The sequence below is a fragment of the Ixodes scapularis genome, unplaced genomic scaffold (assembly GCF_016920785.2).
Source record: "Ixodes scapularis isolate PalLabHiFi unplaced genomic scaffold, ASM1692078v2 PGA_scaffold13__105_contigs__length_92229423, whole genome shotgun sequence".
Lineage (NCBI taxonomy): Eukaryota > Metazoa > Arthropoda > Arachnida > Ixodida > Ixodidae > Ixodes > Ixodes scapularis.
The window spans coordinates 12,314,220-12,338,271 of record NW_024609839.1 but is presented as its reverse complement, the minus strand read 5'-3'; the positions used below and the strand labels follow the sequence as shown (position 1 = coordinate 12,338,271).

Below are 24,052 nucleotides of genomic sequence, written 5' to 3'. Positions count from 1 at the left end.
TCCAAAACTGCATGCGGACTGCTACGTTTTGAAGCTAGCACGAACACCCCGTAGATTATGAAAGCTCACCTCACAAAATGCCAGTCTTTGAGGTAGAGACAGCCCCGTTTCAACGAGGTTTGCTCGGACGTACCCTGCCAGTAGTCGAGGTACTCGGACATCTTCATGTCATTTTTGAGCTGCGAATCGTAGTACCTCGTGCTGCAATCGGCCACGGGGACCGTTGCGGACCCTGACGAGAAAGCAGACCTTACAAACAAGTCGCTTTAACAAAATCCACTCGAGAATACGCACCAAATTCGGACTTCAGATACCCGAAATCGGGGGCTCCTCTGCCGTCCACCCATGCACCGACACTTCTCCAAGTTTCCGTTTGCTCGGCGCGAATGATGCAGGGCGTGTTTGTCATTAAATACTTTTGAAAGAACTCATCATACGTTGTTTCGGTCGAAACGTAATCTATCGCAGTCAATCCCTTTCCGTCACAACGCGTTTCACGTGGGTTCATCAAATCGAGCATCTTCAAAGCCTCCAAACGAAGCGCAAGTGCAACATCCGTACCGCCATGTTTAAAAACTACGGCTAATCGTTTCAGCCTCGCCTATGTAAGGTATGTAAGAGACGTAGTAACAGTTTCGTAAACTTTCATTTCGTGATAATATACTTAACTTAAGTTTCTCGCTTCAATCGCTTCGTATTTTTTGTTATTTTAATACAGCTATACTTTTATAGTTTTTTTATAATACAGTAACTTTGTAAAATATTCATGATCTCGGTGGTTTAGAATAAACGCCTCTATCCGCTCCTCCCGAGCATCTCCATCGCATCAGCTGTCAAACCCGGTATATCTTGTATTCATCCACCGATTCACCGTTACACCGTTTTATGGAGAGCTAAATATACACCCAAGGTTGCGCATAGTTCCTAAGATGAGCTTGCATTAGGACGTTATGAGTGGAACCTCGTCGCACCGACAGAAGATTCTCAAAGAAATCGGCAGTCCAACTCGTGCGACTAAAGAAGGTAAGAGAAGCTGCTCTTTCCCGCAAGGCACAAGGTACCTTTGCACCTTTGCATTTAATTGCATTATAAAGCACAAGGTACCTGCTGCGGTCAATTGACGAAACCCATGTGCGCCTCCCGCAGACATCGTCCTCTACGCCGAGCACTTGGGGATCGAGCTTCCCAATGAGCAAAATCTGCTTTGGATTGCTCAAGCCGGTCTTGAGGTATCGCTGCCGCCCCCATGGTACCCCGTGTAAGTTTTTTCTTTTTTTGTTATCATTTGTTGTTATGAATATTGTGGATAATATATTACTACACTCCAGTGTTTTCTTGTTTGCTTTATTTATTTTTTTTTTTTGTTTTTTACACGAAGCATGCGTCTAAGTCTGGGTTAATTTCCGTGCATGTAAATGTAAGATATGAGTGGAGCAAGAACTATCGATGTATTTCGTTGCAAAAAATTCCTTCTACAGGGTGTCACAAAAGAAAATTTACACGGTCTTTTTTACCGCAAAAATAAACTAGGCATCGCTGAACGCTCATTCTCCGCCCAGAGGTAGTGCTAGAGGTCACAACCAGATGCCCAAGTTTCAGCCCGATCCGATAACTTAATCAAAAGTTATAAGTGATTTTCTGAAAAGTTCAATGGGAAAATGGCAGCCGATGGAATTTTCAAACACGTGGCGCTCTGTGGCACCAGTGTTGCCAGATGGTTCCACCAAAAAACCGCCAAACGACTGGGAGGTATAGCCCAAATATAGCCAAAGCCGTAAAAAACGTTATAGCCCAAAATAGCCAAGACAAAATCATTGATAATTTCTCACGCTCATACAATACATGTTACAATCTGTTTCAACCCTCAGATGCACCACCCTTTGTGTACATTATGTTACTTGCGAATTTTTCAAGAAAAGCTTCGGAAAGATGAATATCCGTACAAAACTGGCGCTTCCTTCGTACGTTCTCAGAAGTACAAAACACACAAAGACAGCTTTATTGTGAATCCCGGTAGATATGATCGTACGAGTAAAGGAACAAAATACAGAAGCAGAACAGTCATAACACTGATCCTTCAAACTAGAACCCCAATATCTCAGGTCCTTACTAATATCCCCCCCCCCCCCCCCCTTCGGCCCGTGTCCTTTTCTTTGTGAAAAATATTAGTGTCACCCATTCATGTTCACGCTATTTCTGACTGTGTTGTCCTTTCTTGGGGTGGGCAACGACTGAAGGTAGTCAATTGTTTAGCGGTGAAACTGCGGACTTCTCATTTTCACAAACCTGGGTGCCCAAGGATTCCCACAATGGGCACCAAAGCAGCATTTGGTGAGCTCAGTCTACGTCCGGGCAGAGCCATATGCGCCCGGGTTGAAGGCGCGCTACCGGGCCTGTGGTTATAGTTCAATCTGTTTGGTTTGCTCCACTGCGCTGTAGGGAGCCCGCTTGAACTCTGCAAGCATTGCTTCACTGCGTAAGGTGAAAACCCCAAAGTTTGTAGAAGTTTGAAGCCTTTCTTCTTCCTCTCCCTCCTCTCGACTAGCCAAAAGAAAACTTTTTTTTCGTAACTGGTTAAAAGTTCGAAAATTAACAAGCCGAACCTCAAAGTTCGGCGTCGAACCTGAGGTTCGACAAAAGTTCGCCGCATTCTTAGAAATAGCCCAAAATAGCCACATAGCCAACCACGAAATTTTGACGCCAACTAGAAAAAAATGTAGCCCAATTTGGCTATATAAAGCCCAATCTGGCAACACTGTGTGGCACCAGGGGTGCTATGTTGCGCTTTTTGCACTCCCAGGAGACTTGGAAGAGGGAAGTGACGTCAACGACACAGCAAATGCAGATTGGATGTTGACAGAAGAAAACAAAATCAACACCCAATCTGCGTTTGCTGTGTACTTGACGTCACTTCCCTCTCCCTAGTCTCCTGGGAGTGCAAAAAGCGCAACATAGCCCCCCAGGAACCGAAAACGGGCAAAAATGGGGTCCGTTTTCCCATTGAAATTTTCAGAAAATCACTTATAACTTTTGATTAAGTTATCTGATCGGGTTGAAACTTTGGCATCTGGTTGTGACCTCTAGCTCTACCTTTGAACGGAGAATGAGCGTTCGGCGATGCCTAGTTTATTTTTGCGGTAAAGGAGACAGTGTAAATTTTCTTTTGTGACACCCTGTACATATAGAAGCTATCTCATTGAATATTTATTTTTAAATTAATTAAGGGAGCGTCGGGTGTGTTATTATGTTATTGCAAGCAGTTTTTTTATATCAATAGATTTATTTTAGAACTGTGCGCCTCATCGCGGCGTAATGCCACGCTATGCATTGTGCAAATCTGGCCCACAAGTTCCCAAGATGCAACGCGCGCAGTACTGATTTCTAACGGTTCAGAAAATTATTTTGAATGGTGTATCGAGCCACGCGTGATAAAACTTTCGCTTCTCAGCCTGGCCATCGCAGACTACGAAAGAAAATCCAGATTGCCTTTCTTATTTACATACCCTACTGTAATATCCTGAGCAGGCGCCCACTAAAAACTTGAAGATAATCATGTAAGGCTGGGGATGGGCGCTTTTTAGGTCAACAACACGTACAGATATGTCATTCGTGTATTTTCCAAACATTACAAATTTGAGGGGAGAGCGCTTATCGTGAAATGGGCAAATGCTCGGTATTTTACGGTAATTAAAAAAGAAATGCATCAGCCACTTATTTTCAACTTGAAACATCGAGTTACTTCTGCATCAGAAATGTTCACAAATTTGAGTGTTTGCTTTTTTTCCTCCGCTGCCAGGGAGGATTCTCAGGGGAGGATTTACTATTACAATTCGGTTACGAAGGAGACCAAGTGGGAACATCCCCTGGATTCTTACTACAAAGCTATGGTCAAGAAAGAGCGGATCAAGGCAGGACTGCAAAACTCTGCTGCTTCAGACGCAAACCTCGAAGACAGCGGAGCTTCTCTGGTGAGCGCGGCAGGTCGTGTTGGGGCGACACTCTCCTGGATAGCGTAAGGCCACGGTGTTGGACTTCCGGCATCGCCACCTACCTCGTTGGGTGTCGTCTACAAGAGGCCAATGCGGGGCACAGATCGGAAAGAAGTGCTGTTTCACTGTTTGGCTGGTACTTGTGCTCTCGCTGAATTGTGTCCGATCTGCGCTCTGCGTTGGCCTACTCTAGGCGATGCTGGAAGTTCAGCACTACAGCCTTACTGTACCTGGGGGGTGTTGGTTGAGAGCACCTAATCCACAACTCTAATTTTTACTCTGCAGATGTCTTCCTTGGACGACATCCCGCCACTGTCGACATTTGCAAGAGCCTCGGTAAGAAGGTTTCTCAAATTAGTTGTCAAACAATTTCTCGCCTTGGCCAACAGTGAATGAACTCTTCGCATCCGTAAAGCCAGAAACGGGCATCAGATTTCCAAGCACTCATTTTAGAAAAAAGAAAAATGTCGAGGACATCATATATTGTTGCAGTCTATTCACTCCATGCAACACGACTGGCGCGGCCGCACAGCCGTTACCGAAGGTAGGCAGCGAGATCCCCAGCAAAACGAGACCCCGCCGCGTACATTGGTACTCATTGAAGTCGGAGCGGCAGGGTTGCGCTGAGTTGACAGCGTGAACTGCTGCATCGTTAAGTGCTCCAATAGTTATGCGTCGTGCCTCTTGAAGACAAAGTTTCACCAATGATGAAGAAAGAATAAAACAATTAAAACAGAGTACAACACAACCACATCTTTCAACTAGCAACAGACGAGTAAACTTTCAACAGCAAGCAGCCGACTATACCCAGTAGGAGTAGGGGAGGGAAGGGGGAGAGAAGGAAAACAAGAGAAACACGAAGTGCAAGTCAGGCTGGTAGGGTTATCTCGGATTCTTTCTTCATCCTTGACTTAAACCAACACGCTCTTCTCCCAAGAAAGTTTCTCCGTTTTTGAACTCACTGATGTTTTGTGGGACAGCGACAACGATGGACCTGTGCCGTACAGCGCGAAAAATTTGATCTCCCAATCATGTCTGCCATTGTGTCGGCACGGCTGACATATTTTACACTGCCATTTTGTGCTCCAAGTTTGATTTTGTAACAGTAACGCCTACATATGTTAGCACCGATGGGACAAACTGACATACCATCCCACACTGGCGGGTATGCAGTGCCAATTTCATTGGAGGAATGCCCTCCAAAGACATTTCGTCCGCATGGTACGTGTCAATGATTTTTCCGGACCAGTATGACTGCAGTCTGTACTTCATCAAGAAAGATTTGGACGGTGCAAAAAGTGACAAATATGAATATAAGGAAAACTGCAATGAAACTTGGAATCACTGCACAATTAATGTTTCAGTATGGCAGTTTATGTGGTGTGCTTTCTTTTCTGATCAGCCTCCTTTCAGACGTGGAAATCGCCTTTTTTCACATATAGGGTTGCCAGTAGGCAGTAGGTGACTGCGAAGCAAAATGCCAGAATTGTTTTTGATCAAATTAATGCAAAATAACTAGTACATTTTAGTTCAACGTGAGCGCGTTGGTGAAGCAGAAAGAGTAAACATAGGGACGGAAAGAATAGCACCTCTTTCGACTATCAACAATTTTTTTCAACAACTTTTACAATTTTTGTGTTGAAAGTCGAAAGAGGTGCTGTTCTGTCCGTCCCTATGTTTATTCTTTCTGTTTTTATTTAACTAATACATCTCAATAAAAAAAAATATTCTTTAAATTTTAGAAAAGTCAAGTAAATCAGTTTTTTCTTTAGGTTTAAACAAAATATAAAAGATTTTTATATACACACATATATATATATATTTACTTTACGTAAAAAAATGTCATTTGTTTTTCCCTAGTCTTTTTGAGCACAGGAGATGGATTGTTTAATCTACTCAATCACTGAAAACAGTGTAAAAGAAAGATCAATTCAAAACTTCTTTTTCTATATATAAAGCACTTTATACTAGAACAAAAAAAGCTTGCTTTGTTTGGTTATTGAGAAAGCCTTTTTTGCTGTAATACTTCATCAAAACAAAATAAAAATATCTTCAAGTTTCTATGAAAATGCCCAGGAAACAGCTTGTTCCTGCCAGATTTTTTTCACAGCTCCGTGCACTCTGTGCCACTGTTGCCGTTGCTTCTGAGGTTGGTTCCAAACAAAGTATTAAAGGTCTCTCAACCGCACTAAAAATAAAATGCAAAAAAAAAAAAAAATATATATATATAATGTTTTTGTGAAAAATTATTACAGTTATATTGGTTTGGCTTATATCACTATTTAAATCATCTTGATTTTTCTTTTCTACCCTGAACTGAATGAATTTGTGGTAGATTAATTTCAGGATATAGATGCCTCGTCGATTATAAGAAAAAGTGCAGCGGTCACATTTTCTAGAAGCGGAAAGGTTTCTTGTCAGAAGTCAGCATGCAGTGTGATTGATGGAAGATGTAAAATTTATTTTCTGGAATATATAAGAAGCAAAGAACAGCTAGATGTCCTTCTTAGGTCTGCCCCAGCCCTCATGCAACATCACCCTCAACGTATCGGCTCAAAAAGCCAAAGTTCCATCCGTGCGTTCTTCCGCCGAAACAGCTTCGCACGCGAAAAGGTGCCGCTGAACGCATCTCACATTCAAACGCCAACTCCGCCGCTAGTGACGTAACACAGATTTTTTAAAGTGCCCCCTATAGTTCCCGCACGGAGTGTATAGAGATATCAGCACTGTCTAGACTTCTCTAGAAACGTCTCCAAATTTTCTTACTGGAACAATGTTTTGTACCTAAAATCATTTGAGAATTGGTTTTGTCAAACCTATAATCATTTGAGAATTGATCACCTGAAGAAAACCCTCCCCCTTTTCCTTGTCTGCAGGATTCTGAACAGACAGTGGTGCACATCTCTCTCTTGAAGAAAGAGAAGAAGAACACATTCCTCTCCAAGTCCTGCCCAACAAATCTCAATATTTTAACAATGAAGACAGCACCACCGCCACCTACTAAGGTAAATGGTTCGTGGTTGCACGCATGGAACAGTGCACAACACGGTTTGCTCGTTTGTGTGCCGCCTCGAAGAATTCCTTTATTTTAAAAAGGAGACTTAACAAAAGTCCTTCTGTGGATGAAGAATACTAATGTAACAGATAGAACGGTAGGGCGTCTAAACATGATCGTTGCCTTCCACCATGCTTTGGCCACGCATGCACGCACAAAGTTCTCAAAACGCCAAAGTCTTGTCGAAGGTATGAAGCTCACGCTGGATGCGAGACGAGTGAAATTTCTCCCTGCCGTCTTCATCTTGACAGCGACTATAGCGACTTTCTTGCCAAGAAGGTGCAGGAAGACGACTCCGACGAGAACTTGACGACGGTAGGCATACGACAGAGCAGTTTCCTCTCTGATGCGTCGACTCTTTAAAACCTAGTGTCCGGATTTGATTGGATAGTGTCGTCTACATCCTCGTCTGCTGACATTACTCGACCTCCGAGCACTCTGCTCGACGGGTTCCGTCGGATTGTGGTGTGGGCTGTGGTCGGATTTGAAGCCAAACAAAGTATAAATCCCCCCCACGTTCTCTTCTCAGCAGGCAGACTCCGACTCGGAATCTCACACGGCCACACTCAAGAACGACAAGGAGGAGGAGAAGGCCCTTCCAGACCTGAAAGATCTTCTGTCCCAGAAACAGGCGCTTGTAGCAGAACTGGAGCAGCTCAAGCGAGAGGTGCACAAGTACCGGCGACTACGAGAGCAACTCAGGGCTTCCGCCAAACAAGAACTAGTCCAGCTCGGCGCGTCTACCGTGGCCAAAGAGCGGTCGATGTGTACGGACGTCGCTCGACGACCGCGGAAGTGCTCTCCACCTCGTCAGAAGACCGTCGCACGGTGAGCTCGATGTGCGGCAACGCTAGTTGCACTGAGCGATATTGGGAAGTACCCCGCTCACCGAACTTGTCCAGAATACGTGAACAATGTTTTATCTCTCGGGAAGGCTATCCTAGAAGAAGTAAAAACACTGTTCTACAACGTAGTGCTTACCGGAACAGTCCAAGCAGGAGAGGCGGCTCACTCAAGGCCGAAATCACTCCTGGACCAAGGACGTGCGGGCAATCTTTTCTGCGAGACAACCTTTGCTTTTCGCCTTAATTGTAGACACATAAAATGCTTACGGATTGAATTCTTCGATCGCCGACTACTTGGACCGTCACCTATGCGTCTTCGTGCGAAAATGTGGTGACAAGTATAGGTTGTCTGGTCTGCAAAATTGTTGCGGTGTATACATTGAAAGCAGAAGTCAAATAATGTATGGGTTTTAACCAAACTTTGCACGGACCAACTTTGGCTAAAACTCTCTCTAGTTTAAGTGAAACTCGACTGAAACATGGTAGAGTTTGGCTAGAGTGAGCACAAGACTGGAGTCTCATGCATTCGTTTCCATTCTCTTCCACCATTAGATTGGTTAATTTTTTTATTTATTTTGATTCATTTGTGGCACAAGGAATTATTCATTTGGATCGATTACCCAGCTCCACCTTGCATTAGAACCAAAAAGGCATGTTATATACCACACTGCTAACTCGGTGCTGTAGTGCCGATGCAGATGCAGTAGTAGATGCAGTGCCGACTTTATGCCGTATCAACGCTGCATCAGCACTCCTCTACGTGTGACCCCACCTCTTCCAGCATACACACACAAGTAGCGCTAACTCAGTACAGCACTGAAGTAGCACCGATACAGCGCCGAATTTGCACAATCTCAGGGCTACAAATGCAAGCGTGGCCTTAAAATTAAACTTTGAAAAGTTTCCACGCTATCTTTTAGATCACCCCACATGGACGCAGGGGCGGATTTAGAGGGGGGGTCCAGATGTCCTGACCCCGCCTTGATTTCTGTATGTGTAAAATTTAGGGCGTAAAACAAGGGAGAGGCGGAGTGTGTTCCTAAACATGTGGTACGCTCACCAACACCTGACCCCCCCTCAGGAAATTCCTGCATCCGCCCCTGCATGGACGGACCTCACGAGAACTTCTTGAATCTGTCCACCTCTTAGGGAGACACCAAATGCCGGGGAGAAAACCAAGCAGACGACGGCGGCGCTGGTTCCGGCCGTTCAGCCGTCGCTCGGCCACTCGGACCTGTTACGGCTGAGCCAGCGGTTGGCCCACCTGCGTCATCGACACCTCCAACTGTCCCTTCGGGCGGCACAACAGGTTGCCGAGGATGCCCTAGCAAGGTGGGGATCATTTGGAGCCAAAGGGTTTGCTCACACTATCGCGAGTTTGCTCACACTATCGCTGGCTTGGCACACGAAAAACAACAACAGGGACTCGTTTTTGAACACTTTTTTTGACAGGTCGTTGAAGCTAGAAAGCCTTGATCTAAGAGAAGAAGTAATTCAAGTGCATTTGCAGTTTAATGGCAGATGAGTCCCATACAAATTGATTGGTCATGCTAGAGTTTCCAACTGCTCGGTCGGGGTCATGCGGTTTATGGCTTGCATTTGCAAAACGAGCTGGGAGGATGGTGTCGAAAGTGTTGGTCGTGCTCGCCACGCGAAAATGCAGCGCATGCACATTGCAATCAATCGCCGCAGGAAGTGTTTGCCATTAAGTTGCTAACACTCCCCGTGGTTTGAGATGACGCTCTCTTCGATCTAGGCTCTCCACCTGGCAAAAGGGGTAATAGGCGGGGAGGCTAAGCAAAGCTTGTAGATGCAACGCTCTCACCTCCCCCTCGCATCTTTTATTGCAAAGGCAGCCCATAAAACACGTGACCCCAATCGAGCAGTTGGAAGCACTCTCGAATCTGGGCACGCCAGCTGATAAAACCGACAGAAAGAACCGGGGAAGTACTTCCCTCAACTGCTTCAGTGCCAACTCACTTAACAAAATGTCGGCTTTCGTTCAAAGGCTTACAGCCCAAGACTTCTTGTCCAGTTCCAACAGCCGTACAATTTTATTTTTTTCTTTAAAAATGAATCCAACAATATACCGTAAAATCCCGTACGGGCACTGTCCCCTGAGAGATTGCCCATCCCTTTTTTGTGGCTAAATATCCGTAACATTAAAATTTTAAAACATTGCCCACCCCCCGATTCCCACGCCGTCCACACCCCGATCACACGGCTGACGCGATTCCCGTCCAACGTCGTGCGATGTCTGACTGGACAAGTTTGCAGCAAGTTTCAAGGCTGTTATGGGCTAGGGTCTAGGGAAAAAATGCGTCCTCACATGTCAACAGAAAACTCCCCATTGGTTGTGGCAAGTATGAAGAAATGAAAACGCAGTGTCTAGCGTTACATCCAACGGAACCCGAAATAAAAATTAGAGTTACGTCCGACGTAACTTTACGTCAAGGATTCGAGTTATGTTCGACGTAACCAATTATGAAGATTAAAGTTATGTCCGACGGAACTTCAAATAAAAATTAAAGTTACTTCCGACGGAACTCGAAATGAAAACTAAAGTTACCCCCACCCGCTGCCCATTTCGTACTGGCGTAGGTCGTCATACCGGCACCATAGGCGTGCACAGGGTCCTCCTATAGGGGGGGCCGAGTTTCACTGCAGCGCCCCCCCCCCCCCGTCTCACCGAGACCCTTACGCCGTAGGGGTAAGGTGTTCTAGTGTACCCTAGTAGGAGTACACTAGAACACCATATTTTAACAGCTAAATATGACTTCCAGGTTTACTTCAGTGTCACCATAAAACTACCCTTGAGTTTACTTTCCCGCAGATTACTTGGAAGTCTAATTATTGCGGTTTACAAATGGAGCCCGGAGAATGATAAGGCTTGAAATATGTCTGAACCTAAAAACTAAATCTGAGCTGTGACACTGAACATGAGGTATTGCCACGAAACGTCATACTTTATAATGCCACTGTTCAGACTTTATTTTTACGTGTCATCTTATCCATATCCTCAAAGACCGCAGTAATTGGATTTGGGAGTGCTGTGCGTGAAAGTGGACTTAATTACATGCGCTTCGAAGTGTGGGAGAAATGAGAAGATGAGATAACTTTTCTAACAACAAAAATGATTTATTGCCAAACAAAGGTGGAAACCCCCACGATAAAGAAACCACAGCTTGCGCTCGTAGGGCACAAGCGCCATAACAAAACACAGAAAGAAAATGAATCACACGAGGGCTCAGACGATACACAATTTCAATTCACAAGCGGTAGACTCTAAAAAAACATTCAACACAACACTACAACAGGGTTGGTGCAAATGAAAACAGTAACACACAGTAAAATTAACTACACTATACAAAAGAACTATTCAAGCTGAGCTGTGCAAAAACACTATTGGTGTGAGAGGCGAACCTTAGTTCGGACGGAATCAGCTGTAAAGCACCCTCTTTCGCCGGCTGTCAACTAATTAAGAATAAAGTAGAATTATGTGACATTGTAGGTTAATGCGATAGCATATCCTGCAAAATTGAAACACATTCATAACAAAAGTTTGAGCGTTTTAGTCGTAAAATGCTTTAAGATATTATCAAAACTGATGGATGTTGCTAGGTCCTGCTCCACAAGGGGCAGCATCAGCCAACGAAGCCGTTCCTGCAACATCGTGGATCTTAACTTGGTCTTTGCATGTGCGAGCTTCGAAAATGTCCTTTCGCACGAGCAACTGGTTACAGGAATCGTGGAAAAAAGTTGAAGAGCGCTACAAAAGTCCTTGAATACTGACTTGTCCAACCCATTTTCTTTGAGTGAATCCAGCCAGTCATAGGCGGTCATGCTGTTTGCTTTTTCATAGTTGGTTCGGGACTGCTGGAGCCGCATTTCAGCACGCAAGCTGTCGGGGTCTACCTCAAAAAAGCTACAAATAAGAGATATTTGTTCGTCGCTCGCAGAGAAACCCAGAAGGTTCTGGACAGCACACACAAGCTCAAAAGTTTCTTGTGTGAACCTTTCTTCGATCCCTCAAACACAGGAGTCAAGCATCGGAAAGAAAACACCGACACGAAATTCCTCCTCTTTTGTCGCATAGAAACATTCATTCGCCCAGTTTTGGTCAATTTGCTTCGATACCTTTCTTCTTCAAACTTCGGGAATCTCGATTTCATTCATCTCGCAGACCGAAGAAGCTTCCACAAACAGCTTTTCAAAGACTGTCCCATCTTGCCTCATCTCTCGCAGCGCTTTTTGCAGATGCCTGACTTCATTGAGTGCAGTGGTAAGGTTAATTTTAGGGTCCTGAAGAGCTCGGCTAACCTTCAAAATAAGCTGTAAAATAGGGTGAGCTATTTCCATGCTGCAGACAAATTCAAAGCTCATCAACTGGGAAAGGAGTCCCTTGCCTTTTGCTTTCGTTTCCGGGTGCTTTGTGGAGTCCACAATCGTTCTTACTGCACTCGACAGTTCGCTGTAGCTCTCACGAACGGCCTTTACTGCTTCAGCACGACATGCCCATCTGGTTGTAGACAAAGACTTCAAAGTTTTCAGCTGTGTGCCGACAGTTTGGAAAATTCGCTCAAAAATAGCATGGCACACAACACTGTTTTTAATAAAGTTGTATGCAAGTTGCACAACGCCAAAGAAATCAAACATCATTCTGTTTTCTGCTCGGGACAAACATGCATCGACAAGCACCAGGTTTAAGCTGTGGGCATAGCAGTGAACGCAGACGAGCTTGTTGTTCTGCTCTTTGCATTTTGCTTGAACACCAGCAACGTGCCCTGACATAGTAGAAGCCCCGTCAAAGCAGACGGAACTCACAGAATTCCAGGAAACATTGATGGCGGTGAGAACTGCTTGCAATGTGGAAAACACAGAGTCGCTGTCTAAATTTTTAAGCCTTTCGAGAGTAAGGAAGACCTCCACTGGCCTGTTCTTAATCTCGCAGAAGTACCTAATAACAACGGAGAGTTGTTCATGATGGACCGCAGTCACTTGTTTCGTCGCACATGAGCAAGATTGTTTTCCCTTCTATGCGGTGGACAATCGAAGAAAAAATGGCTGCATACAGTGACTCTAGGATGTCGTTTTGTATTCTGTTGCTGATGTAGGAGGCGTTCTTCGGGCCTGACTCTAAGTGGCCCCGCAAAACGGGGTCGTACTTCTTTAAGATATTAACTATCTCTAAATATAGACCTTGCTCTGCGCTTTTCTTATTTTCACTGTGCCCTCTGAATGGCCTTCCTCCCTTTGAGAGAAGAACAATGATGTCAGTAAGGCGCTTTAGCACCTCACGATTTTGTTTTCGTTTTTCTTCAACTTGAGATGCTCGTCGTTCAAAGCTTTCATCCAGCATTGAAGCAATCGATCTGTTTGCTTTGGAGCAATTCCGTGACACGACACTGTTAAGATGGCCCTCAGATCTGTAATGCTGATTAAACCTTTCTATCGCTTTCTTCCAAGTTCGAAACCCAGTTGAAACAAAGGATGGGTCTAAATGTGCTTTGGATATACCACTCCCCGGCGGAAACGCCCAGCAACAAAAGCAAAAAGCTGTATCTTTTGCTGGAAATATTCAAGCCAGCTGAACTTTGCAAACCAGTGTTCACAAAAGCTGCGCTTTCTATTATTTGTTTCTGTTTGGGCATAGCTGCCTAGATGAGGCTGAAAAGGACCCCGTGCCTGCCTGGCTGGCTTGTCCAGGTCGGCATTGGCAGCGACGGGTCGTCGTCAGACACCTGGTTCTGGTTGGTGGAAAACGTTGAGCAAAATCTCGGAGGCTCATCTGGTGCATCAACGATGTGGCTTGGCGTCGTGGCACAGCTTGGCGTCTGCGCACAATTTGGTGTCGTGGCACAGCATGGCGAAGTGGCGCAGTCGTCAGCTTGCTGGTGGCTGCACATCTTTTCCGGTTCATTTTGTTCATGCTGCTCTTTGCAGCTTGTTAACTGTGCTGCAAACAAATAAGAGAAGTATAACTTTTTAGTTTCCTTTTTACCTGTTAACATGGCTCTTAGAACACGCTCGAAAAAAAGTCTGAGTAAACAATTACGGGACAACTGCGCCAATAATAAATATGTATTCCTGGAAATTTTACGACAGCTTTCTTATCGACAGCTCAGCATAGTCCCTCCGAGCTAACAGCAACCGCTGCTCGGAGGCGTGCCAAGCACGGCCTGCTGATTGTGTTTTCTACGTCTTAACGTAAACAACCTTTTTGAAAAAACTAGGTTGCTAAGAAGCTAGATTTTTTTTTTTATGTCGGTGACGTTAGTCGCGCTAGAGTTACTAGTCTGGCCGAGGAGCACTACCTTCTTTGTTCATCGCGACAGAAGTTCGCGCCCTTCTCGTATAGTTAATAATTTCGAGAGAGATAATCGTGGACAGAGCATATACACGACTCAAACATTTTAAGACTGCGTTTTATTAATGGTGAGCACTGGCGCTGGGCACGGAAATGCCCCGAGTTGCTGAGTGCGTCGGTGAAGACAGACGAGGCTCTAATAGAAACAGTGCTAAATTCGTTAGACGCTTTTTCCTTTGCGAGGATTTAAACATTCATGAGTGGGTGCGTTTCTCACTCTTACTGTTGCCTTTGTTCGTGAGGCGCTTCATTCACCTCAACAAGATCAGTCATTTTACTCAACAGGGTCCTGTTGAGGAGCCACGCTATCGTCTACGAACAGACTTAGTAGAATAATGACACCGACACGTGCTGCTATATCGAGACTTCTAGGGAAAATGGTATGAATAATTTAACCAACTAAACCGAGCTCTGGAAAGAATTCAATTGTGCCTTTAACAACGAAGAAAAATACTACAAGGTCAGTTTACTCGTTTTTTCTTGGAAGGATCGCATTATGTGAATGAAACGGCCTCCAGGAAGCCTTAATACAAAAGCAGGCGTACTGAACGTCCCTGAATTGACTCATCCCATCACCAAACCAGTACCGATGTGCACGGTGGACCCCTTCTTTCGTTTCTAATAAATTGCACTGTTCTCTCTTTCTATACTGCTCCGGCAATTTATGGGAGTCTAAAATAGCGGTGTCGTTTGCAAGGGCACCGAGAGGATCTTCTTTCTAACATTTGCCACACATTCAGTTTTGATTGCCGCCCACTAAACTACCAGTATACTATATACCCTGTAAATATTTCCACAAGTTGGACGCTCGAAAAACTTGAAACTAAAGTGTTCAGATTACGCTGTATGAACACCACCTGGACTTGTCGAATCCTGTTTAATACCTACGTCTTCCTTACGAAACATCATTACACTACTACGGCGTCGACTCGTCGATTATGCACCGAGTGTCCGCGGAAACACGGATTAGACACGAGTCATTGTCGAACGCTGACGTAGAGCTAAGACTCTGATTCACTTTGTAATTTGTACCCGCTCTCGGTCGTGGCTTCACACTTCAAGTGCACGAGCACTGCCATAGTAAAGGCGGTAAAGTACAGTTGGAACACGGCCCGACAGAAGACTGAGAAATATTTGCGATAATTTTTGGACCTTCTGCATGCAACCAATATTCCAGTTATACGGCGCTTTCTTCGCAATAAGCCTCGGCCGAGATTCGAACCGGTTAAAACGGGGAGGTATAGGTGGTGGTAGCTGTACTATACAAATAAAAAAACAAAAAGGATAGCAAATGCGAAGACTGTCACCTTACCTGGTTTCGCAAGCCATGTTAGTAGCCGCTTCCGCTGGGCTTCATTCTCTGCTGACTTCTTTTCCCGTAATTTCTTGAACTCCGCTCCAGAGAGTTTGCTCAACGACATGACATTGATGTGCAGATGGCCAAAGTAGAAATGATGGTGGGCGTATTCACGCAGCGATCTTTGGTAGGATGCGGTTGCAAGCAGCGCAGGTGGCTACTTAACTTGCTCGATAGCCTTAGCAGCGCTACTCTACTTAAAAAAAAATCACTGAAGATGAACGTCGTCATACCTACTTTTAAAGAGAAAACGCTGCCACGTCGTCACCTTCGACAAACGAGGGGCAGTCAGTTCACGACTAGTGACGACATGGGCGCCTTTTTTTTTTTAACAGAAAGGGCAAAAGAAATAAAGGGAAAAGTATTTCGGAAAGAGTATCCTCTTCGACTTCTAAATGACCATCTAGGAGACTCCTAGATGATTGGCTTTGGAAGTTACCTTCTCAGAGCTTTAGGGGCAGCTCTAAAAGGTGTTGTTCTTCCCCAAACTATGTGTCCGGCTGTCAGAGGCCCTCAATCTGAATATTGCTAGCAATCCACATGTTCGTGTACTTTTCAAAATCCCCAAACGCCTGTCTATTATCCTGTGAAAACTACGTAGTGTGTGCTAAACACGAGGATATCCCGATGGCCCTCTTCCATCGCTAAACCACCCAGCCGACCTTCCCTACTCTACAATACAACTGCTCTTCCCCGCTCTAGGCTCTAGCCCGAACCAAGAAAGCTTACGAAAACCGCTTAGGCTTCCTGATAGAATTGCAGATTGTCTACAAATGGTCACATCAACCTCATCCCCTCAATAACCTGAACCATTTTCTAATCTTCCTTCTATCCATTTGACCTTTTTGGTTTTTCTTTCTTCCAAGCCAGGTAGCAACTTCTTTGGTAGAGAAGGCCCACATATCTCCCCACCTAAAACAAGCCTCGGACAAACAAACAACCTCTCGGACAACCTCTCGGTTGTCCGAGAGGTTGTCCTAGGCGTCGTCCTCGAGGTTCACGTCAAGATGGAGGATTAGCTTCACTGATCCTCCATCTTCAGGTGAAGTGGATGGGCTCTATAATTCTGTTTATGATCTGCAGGTGCGATATCGGTTCTCATGGCACGCAAGTTTATAGCCGGTTTCTGCATGTTCATTGCTCCGTGAAACACAGAATCTGCGGCATCCTTTGCTTTGACACAGGAGTTGGTAGCGAATTCCCTCGTATTTATCGCATTGTAAAACACAAATTTCCCATATCCGCGATACGAGTTCCCATGTCACGTGGCTTGTAATGGGTGCCCGTCTTCATCATTAATTTTTTACAACGTTCTGCCTTCTTATCCTCAATGATAGCCCATCCTCGTGCTTTTCACCATTTCTCTTCATTTTGGGCAGGCACACTCGGGGGATTTCACGGTACGACCAGACAGAAAAGCAGTTTAGTCTCGTTCGAATATGAACCTCAAAAGTGTTCAGCATCCCAGGTGAATATCAGCGTAGCTGAAGCTGGATCATGGAACTGGTCTCTGTTGAATTCAGCTTGGACCAGTTCCATAATCTTGCTCCAGCTGGATCAATTCCCACACGAGATTGTGCACCTGTACAACATTCATTAGCACGCTCTATGTTCCCTCTAGAAGACTGATATCTTATTTTTTAATTTCTTCCTAGTTCCGTCGTAACTCAACCAGCCTGCCAAGATCCCACAAGCAAGGAGCTTTTCACTTCTGTCAAGGTAACTTGGAAGTCAACTACATTCGCAGACAGGATGAGGTTGGCAGAGAGAACCTTCATCTGTCCAGCACGAGCTTGCAGCGTTCCACAGCACTTTGGCATCTCAATAGCTCCGAGCATGCTCGCACAGCCAGAGCTTGTTGGGAGGCAAAGAGCGCGCTTCTCATCCTGTCGGCGACTATCAACTTAAAGCAGACGACTCGCAGAGTGTCTTCATTGTCGAGGTTGATTACAATAGTACCATATTTTCCTGGCTATAGACCTTTCCAGCGGCAGTCTCGAACGAAGAGATTTCCAGCGCGCATCCCTGGTTTTGAGAGTGTACGTCAGTGTTGCCCGACTGCGCTGAGCTGTGGGTTTTCTCGTCAGTAGGCTGTGGAAGCCTGCGTAGGAGCAATTTTGAACGCTTGTGGCAGCAAAATCATCTCGCTGTATTTTTTTGTTTTGTGTTCTATGGCGAAGAGAATTTCTCGAAGTTTCTAAGAAAGCAGTGAACTATTTTTGGGAACAAAAACTAACAAATCAAAGCTATTTTCGGCGAGTCCGTGCGCGACAGAACAAATGGAACTGGGATGTTTGTTTCATTTTATGCGGATCTTTTTGACGGCATCATACACTCAGCCATGTCAAACTACAAAGATCTTGACTGCCTAGCATATTTGACCACACAATAGGATAGCCGAACTGCATGGGTATTGCCCGCTCACTATATGAAATTCAACGAGTCTCATCAATCGAACAACATATATTGTATGTACCCCACAATGTCGTGTTATCCGAACAGGATTTTAGAAAGGTCTCAAATAACACAGCATATCCAATACACAGTGTCGACGATAGTCACTTCACGACGATCGGACGGAATCCGGCTTGTCTTGGGGTACGTTCTGAAGAGTGATGTTTTTTTACACAGCACTAAAGCAAATGAACGAACTTGTCTATTTAGTCCCCATATCCCCGACCCTATCAGCTACTTCTCGCCAAGACCGGGAACATAGCCAGGAAGGCTTTTCGGAGATTATTTTAACCGAAATAATCCTCGAAGAACGTCGAACGGCGCGCTTTGCGGGCTGCTTGACGTTCGCTCTCTTCACTCGCTCTCTTCATTCGTTTCCTGCGAAGGTCGAGCAGGCTACGAGCCCTGGTATTCCCTGGTTCTCACAGTTAAAGATTACAAAAACACGCAAGCATCCTAAACAGGCAAATAAAGTAAAAACTTCCAAGAAAAGCCGGCGAACTTCGAACACACAATGCAGGTGGGGAGTCGCGCTGACCGGGTTTCCACAGCTCAGGCGAATGGCAGAAGTTTTTGGCTGATAGGGGTCGCTCGAGTCCCAAAATGGCGGCGGCCAGCGAGCTGTTTTTGCAAAGGTCTATAGCCCGCAGAAGCCAATTCAGGCCGAAAAAAAAAAAAGCTTTGCTTGATAGATTGCACTTCAATCATAGTCTGCCCCTGGTGCTTAGTCGACAGGAAAATCTCATACACGGGACACCTTGACAGATGTCTGCTTTCTTGGCTCACCAAGAAGCTCGTATTATACATAAATCATCATTAACATACTCTTTCGTTCACAAATTCCGTCACAATGAACGATCCTGTACATCCGCACAGCCAGAAATCTTAACTTTTAAACATGTACAGTCTGCGGACTATAGCCTGGAAAATATGGTACTCCATTATGCCAGGGAGGCCCTTCACCACAGAGATAACCACGACGGATCGTTTCCCCCACAGTTGGCAGCGACATCCGAAGCGATTGCCTCGCATCCGGGAAGGGCCCTGGTCGAAAAACCCCGCACCCGAATGGAGTCTGCCCCCGGAACTCTTCCCCAGTGTAAGCCGACGACTCGCGAGTCCCTTTTACGCTCAGTCTAGTTACCGTGCCTAGAGCACATTTTCGACTGGTGCGTTTACTGCGTCCTCAAGCGTGGACCTTCGATGTCGTAAAAGTGTCGCGCCTCCTTTTTTGCCGGCATTTCTACTACCAACCGCCAGGGTCGCAGCGCGACACACTGGCTCTTGCGACGCAATTTGTTGGACCCCTTCTGACGCATGGGGGGGGGGGGGGGGGGGGTATAGGGCAGTCGACTCACGAGTCGAAGCGGCATTCCAGGCACCAGAGTCGAGTGCCCTTTCGGCATGTTGCAATGACCGTCGTTTGCAGGCTGGCGCCCGAGAGCGCCGACCCAGGAGGGAGACCAACCCGTTCCGTGGTCTCGAGCAGAGTGGACTGCCAAGTTGTCTCAGCTGCGCTGGAATCTCGGAGAGTGCGAACTGCATCAGCTGCTCATCAAATAGTTGCTGCCAAGAGCCTCCAGATTCCCCCGGTGAACAAACTCTTGGCACAATTAATAGGGTGCTGCCCAACTGTACATACAATAGGCCGCTATACAATTTGTTTTCGAGTGTATTATGGTACGGCGGTTTTAAGAAAGAAAATATTGAGGCAAAACCGCTTGCTTAGAGAGGTGCTCGTGTAGCACAACTGCACAACTTCGGGAAGTCTTTCTGGAGGATTTGGAAAGGCACCGCAAGTACCTGTGTTAGGAAGACTTTGCTGACAACTCGTTGGAGCTTGAAATTAACAGTACGATGAAGAGGCCTCGTAACCACTATTGTACACAATGATTGTTGTAGCTTGAGCGGACCAATATTTATGCAGAAGCATTCTAAACATTCCATGATCTTCCGTGATCAAAAAAGCAACGATGTTGACATTTAATAACCCCGGCTACACTCCGTTACATTGGAATTTGGCAAACAGCGATGGCAACAGCCCCAGCGAGCCAATTGGAGTGTCCAAGGTCACCACTCCTGCAAAGAGCCATTGCACTCTTTGCTCAGTTATCCAGATTTGCTCGAATGAGCCATAGTGTTCACTCTGTGCAGTGATGCTGAAACGGAGTATAGCCAGTCACCAAATTTCTGCATTGTTGCTTTTTGATTATGTAAACTAGTACAGTTGAATCTCGTTAAACTTGAACTCTCTTAATTTAAACTTGTGGATAATTCAAACTAACAGGCCCCGTTCTATGCGTCTGCACGAGAGGAAACTCCCGGTAATTCAAACTTTGCTTTATTCAAACAAATTTTTGGTCCCCCTCGAGTTCGAATTAACGAGATTCGACTATAGCACAAAAAGGTTTATATAGGATGTTTGTGGTAAAGCAGTCACTATAAATCTGGAGTAATAAGAGTAACCAGGGTTTCCACTGCACACATACCAACGTAACATTGAAAAGCTCGTACTACTACCGCAATATACCGAGCAAGCACTCGCCCAAACGTTAAGGAATATCACAAAAAAGTTGGGTCCGAGAACAAAAAGCTCTTTCACTAAACTGTTTGCGGTATTCTTCAACTCTCGTTAGTCCGAGAGCAAAAAAGCAGAAGGGGCACATTTTAGGGTAGGCCTTTGTTTGATCCAATGGAATAGACGTGGCTGCGCTCAATATATCTTTTGGTCGTAATTCGAACGTTTTAAAAGTAGGGCCAGGGGCTTATTGCGACATTGGCGCAAGCTCCATATCTTATGGTACTACACAGTACTGTTCGAAAACATGTTCACCGTTTTATTGAGTCTCCAGTGTCTTCCTCGTCAGGTGCCCTGGAACAAAGGCAAGCTGAAAAAGAAAGTCAAGCCTCTCTGCTGGCAGTTCCTGCTCCTTTTTCTGTTTTTCCGTCCCAAGAGTTCTACTTGCCCTATACTATTAAGATTTGCTGCAACCCAACACTTGTACCCACCCTGTCTTGCCGCAAAGGGACATTGCAGTTGTGATGGCAAGGCCCCAATCATCGTTCGTGAGTGGTGATGTAGGACTTGAGCTCGCCCACCGCTGGTGTTCAATGGGTAATCCAAACAAAAGCTAAGAAAAACTGACTAGAAGGTCTACTATATCGCATAAATTTGGCCTTTTCAGCAGCTGCAATTAGGTGGCAAAGGGTTTTCACCTAAATTTCGGTAAGTGAAATAAATAATCTAAAGAAAAATTTTTTTTCTACTGTTGGATAGGCATTGCTTTACAAGATAAAGTCCCCAGCAACTATTCAAGCCTTTTTTTTTTTTTTTTGTGGCAACAAAAGAAAAAGGCATTGTTAGTAGAAACAGAGATTTCTGTTTTTCAAACTCACTTAAGCAATCAAGCGGATGCTGAAATTTCAAAAACCTGCACCGATCACCTAGTTTCACCTTTGCAGATTTTTACTAGGCCCTCTGCTAAGTAACCAATTTAATTGTGCAATGAATCGACGACGCAGTGAAGTGAACCTTCCTGTATGTTACCACCAAAAAAACCTCAGCCAAAAAAAAAAAATCTGACTGGTTGGCAGCAGTCATGGTGGTCGCGAAAGTGTGCATAATAGGTGCCTCAAGTTTGGTGCAAAACAGCTGCAAGAAAGTAGCCACTAGAATTTAACTTGCTCTGAACAAAGTACACAAGTTGACAGCATTCGTGCAACGTCAGCCAGTTGTCTGGTTAAAACGCAACTATGCCCTCACCCAGGGGACTATTTAGGGAGATGAATGCCAATCTTCTCCATACCATAATAGCTACACTGAAACTAGAAGAAAATGATGCATACTAACTTTGTTGCAAAGCACTCCAACTATGGGTTACTCTCTTCAGAGAGCAACTCAAGGTCTACATAACTGTCGGTTGTATTTAACCTAATCTGCTTCACAAATGCTCAAGTCTCCTTTAACCTGTCTTGAACCTGCTGCTGCCGCAGTCGGCTTTGGTGCTAGTCGTTTTGTTAGAGTTTTGTCGTCGTTGGCTCACCTCATACTATATAAACTGTTGAAACCACCGAAAAAGAGAAATTCCTGTTTTATTTGAAAATGTTGGATACTACACCTGCCATGACTCGACAAAAAGCGGGGTAAGAATACACGTGGGCTCATGAAAAGAGGAAGAGAGCGCAGACTGCTGGCTCGGAACGACCCGGTAGCAGCCTTGCGGACAACGTGAGAAGCGAGTTCTTCAAGACTTCTGCTCGGCCCTGATTTTCTTGTCGGCCATCTTGAGTGCCACCCAAGTGTTCAGCTGGGATGCCCGCAGCTTTGCCCAGATGACATGGTCGCTCAGGCCCAAGATTTGGGCTGCAGCCAGTGCAGCAGCCTCCGGGAAAAGCACGGTGGTGCAGCCCAGCCCTGCAAGGTTTTCTACCATGTGAACATTCCACTGGCCAACAAATGTTGGACTGACCAGGAAAGAGCTTACAGAAAACATCAGCTGCAGTTAGATGGGACCCTCTGGTAAATGGACAGCAAGCATAGCTGTAAATTACTTAGTTTCACAAGAACCTAATTTGCACAAACTTTGCAAATTGAAAGTATTTAAAGAAAGAATTGGTCTTGCGAATATATTGCTCCACGGTAGCGAATGCATAGCAAATACAGATCGTAAAATATTGTTCCAATAAACATAATGTTGTTTATAGTACTTTTACAGACCTACATAGAAATTAACATTGGATATTGCCGCGTGCGAATAGCTGAGGCAGCAGCGTGTTCAACTTCCAGGCTTCTGGCTGGGGGTCAAACTTTTTATCTTTCTTTCGTTTGCATGACTGGAATGTTTCACACGACTCGAGAATTAAGTATACGTAGCAGAGCACCTTGGATAATTTATAGTTTACGCAGAAAGAATAAAAACACTCAAATGGACGAGGGAGAGACACAGTTCTTTCAACAAGCAACAACACGTTTATATGATGCCTATCGCACTACAAAAATCACTTTGGTCACAGAGGAATTGAAGGAGTTTTTTTTATTGGTATAACTCTGGCACGAGAAATTCCAGCTGTTTTGTCAAGGAAGGTTGTGACACATTGTCTGTGGCATTCTTGATCTTAAATGCTTCAATTATTTCTTTCTCATACTTGTCCTTGTGTGAACCCAGCACTGTAGTACCAGTCAAACCCGACTATATCGAACCCGTTTACATCGAATTAACCCTTATACTGAGAAATTTTTGTGCACAGTAATGTTACAGTGATAATATATAGCAAAAGCTATGGTTACATCGAACAAAAATAGCAGCAGCCACCGATATGTCGTACTGCTAAGAGCACTGTTTTGCTTTGCAAGCTGGCTTTCCCCCAAAGCGAGCGGCCGCATCGGGGGAAAGCCACCTTGCAAAACACGCTGGCCTTTTTTTTCTTTTTTTTTTTTTCTAGGCGGCCACATTGACTTTTTGGAAAAAAAATAATTTTTTGCGGAGAAAGCAAATGCTCCGTGCCGCCCCCCCCCCCCCCCCCAAAAAAAAAAAAAGACACTTTGCTTTGCTAGTTGGCTTTCCCCCAACACAGCCGCCTGCCTTAGGGGAAAGCCAACTTGCAGAGCAAAACGGCGCGTCTGCATGGAGAATGGGCTCCTGCTCGGACGTGCTCCGTGCTCTCGGCATAGTTCGGCGCTAATGCGCAAATATGGAAGGCAGCGGCCTCAGCATTTTGGAGTCCGTCCATAGCGTAGAAAAATATCGTTATCGCGGATGCAATGAAGAAAAAGCAGCAGGAGATGCAAGACTATTTCATTGTGTAATATATCACCAGAAAGTGGATTTTTGAGAGTCAAATTCATTGAAACAGTTATATCGAATTACCCGATATATCGAACTGGTAGACTTTTTTTTGCGAGTTCGATATAAACGGGTTTCACTATTTCATAGCTAGGGGTGTAATCATGGCAGGTGCAGGCATGCACAACAATTGGATGGTAAG

General features: G+C 45.1%; 3 protein-coding genes across 4 annotated transcripts in view; 1 reads left to right on the top strand and 2 right to left on the bottom strand.

Annotated features, from left to right (window-relative positions):
* LOC115318361 (2-oxoglutarate and iron-dependent oxygenase JMJD4) overlaps positions 1-610 on the bottom strand; it is a 42,039-nt gene extending 41,429 nt beyond the window's left edge. Inside the window, exons 1-2 of the mRNA XM_029978065.4 lie at positions 295-610; positions 70-232 (exon numbers count right to left, since the gene is read on the bottom strand). Of these exons, the coding sequence (XP_029833925.2) occupies positions 70-232; positions 295-520 (389 nt within the window). The 5' untranslated portion in view covers positions 521-610. The remainder of the gene's footprint in view (positions 1-69; positions 233-294) is intronic.
* Positions 611-782: 172 nt separating this feature from the next.
* LOC8024799 lies at positions 783-22,145 on the top strand. Of its 2 annotated transcripts, none has more exons than XM_029977136.3 (11): positions 783-1,023; positions 1,147-1,258; positions 3,797-3,968; positions 4,275-4,325; positions 6,866-6,994; positions 7,574-7,872; positions 9,039-9,221; positions 17,269-17,332; positions 19,067-19,166; positions 19,497-19,659; positions 20,935-22,145. In XM_029977136.3, the coding sequence occupies exons 1-10, from the start codon at positions 951-953 to the stop codon at positions 19,628-19,630; spliced, it is 1,317 nt and encodes a 438-aa protein (XP_029832996.1). In that variant the 5' UTR covers positions 783-950; the 3' UTR covers positions 19,631-19,659; positions 20,935-22,145. The 2 variants fall into 2 exon arrangements, with proteins under 2 accessions (XP_029832996.1, XP_029832997.1); XM_029977137.3 differs by having other exon boundaries at positions 788-1,023; positions 7,577-7,872.
* LOC8024797 (multifunctional protein ADE2) overlaps positions 22,143-24,052 on the bottom strand; it is a 45,641-nt gene continuing 43,731 nt past the window's right edge. Inside the window, exon 8 of the mRNA XM_029977138.4 lies at positions 22,143-22,481. Coding sequence (XP_029832998.1) covers positions 22,312-22,481 — 170 coding nt within the window. The 3' untranslated portion in view covers positions 22,143-22,311. The remainder of the gene's footprint in view (positions 22,482-24,052) is intronic.

Coding starts and splice junctions, on each gene's coding strand:
- LOC8024799 (XM_029977136.3), top strand. CDS start 951: ATGAGTGGAACCTCGTCGCACCGACAGAAGATTCTCAAAGAAATCGGC. Junction 4,326..6,865: donor CGACATTTGCAAGAGCCTCG/GTAAGAAGGTTT, acceptor CCTTGTCTGCAG/GATTCTGAACAGACAGTGGT. Junction 6,995..7,573: donor CACCACCGCCACCTACTAAG/GTAAATGGTTCG, acceptor TTCTCTTCTCAG/CAGGCAGACTCCGACTCGGA.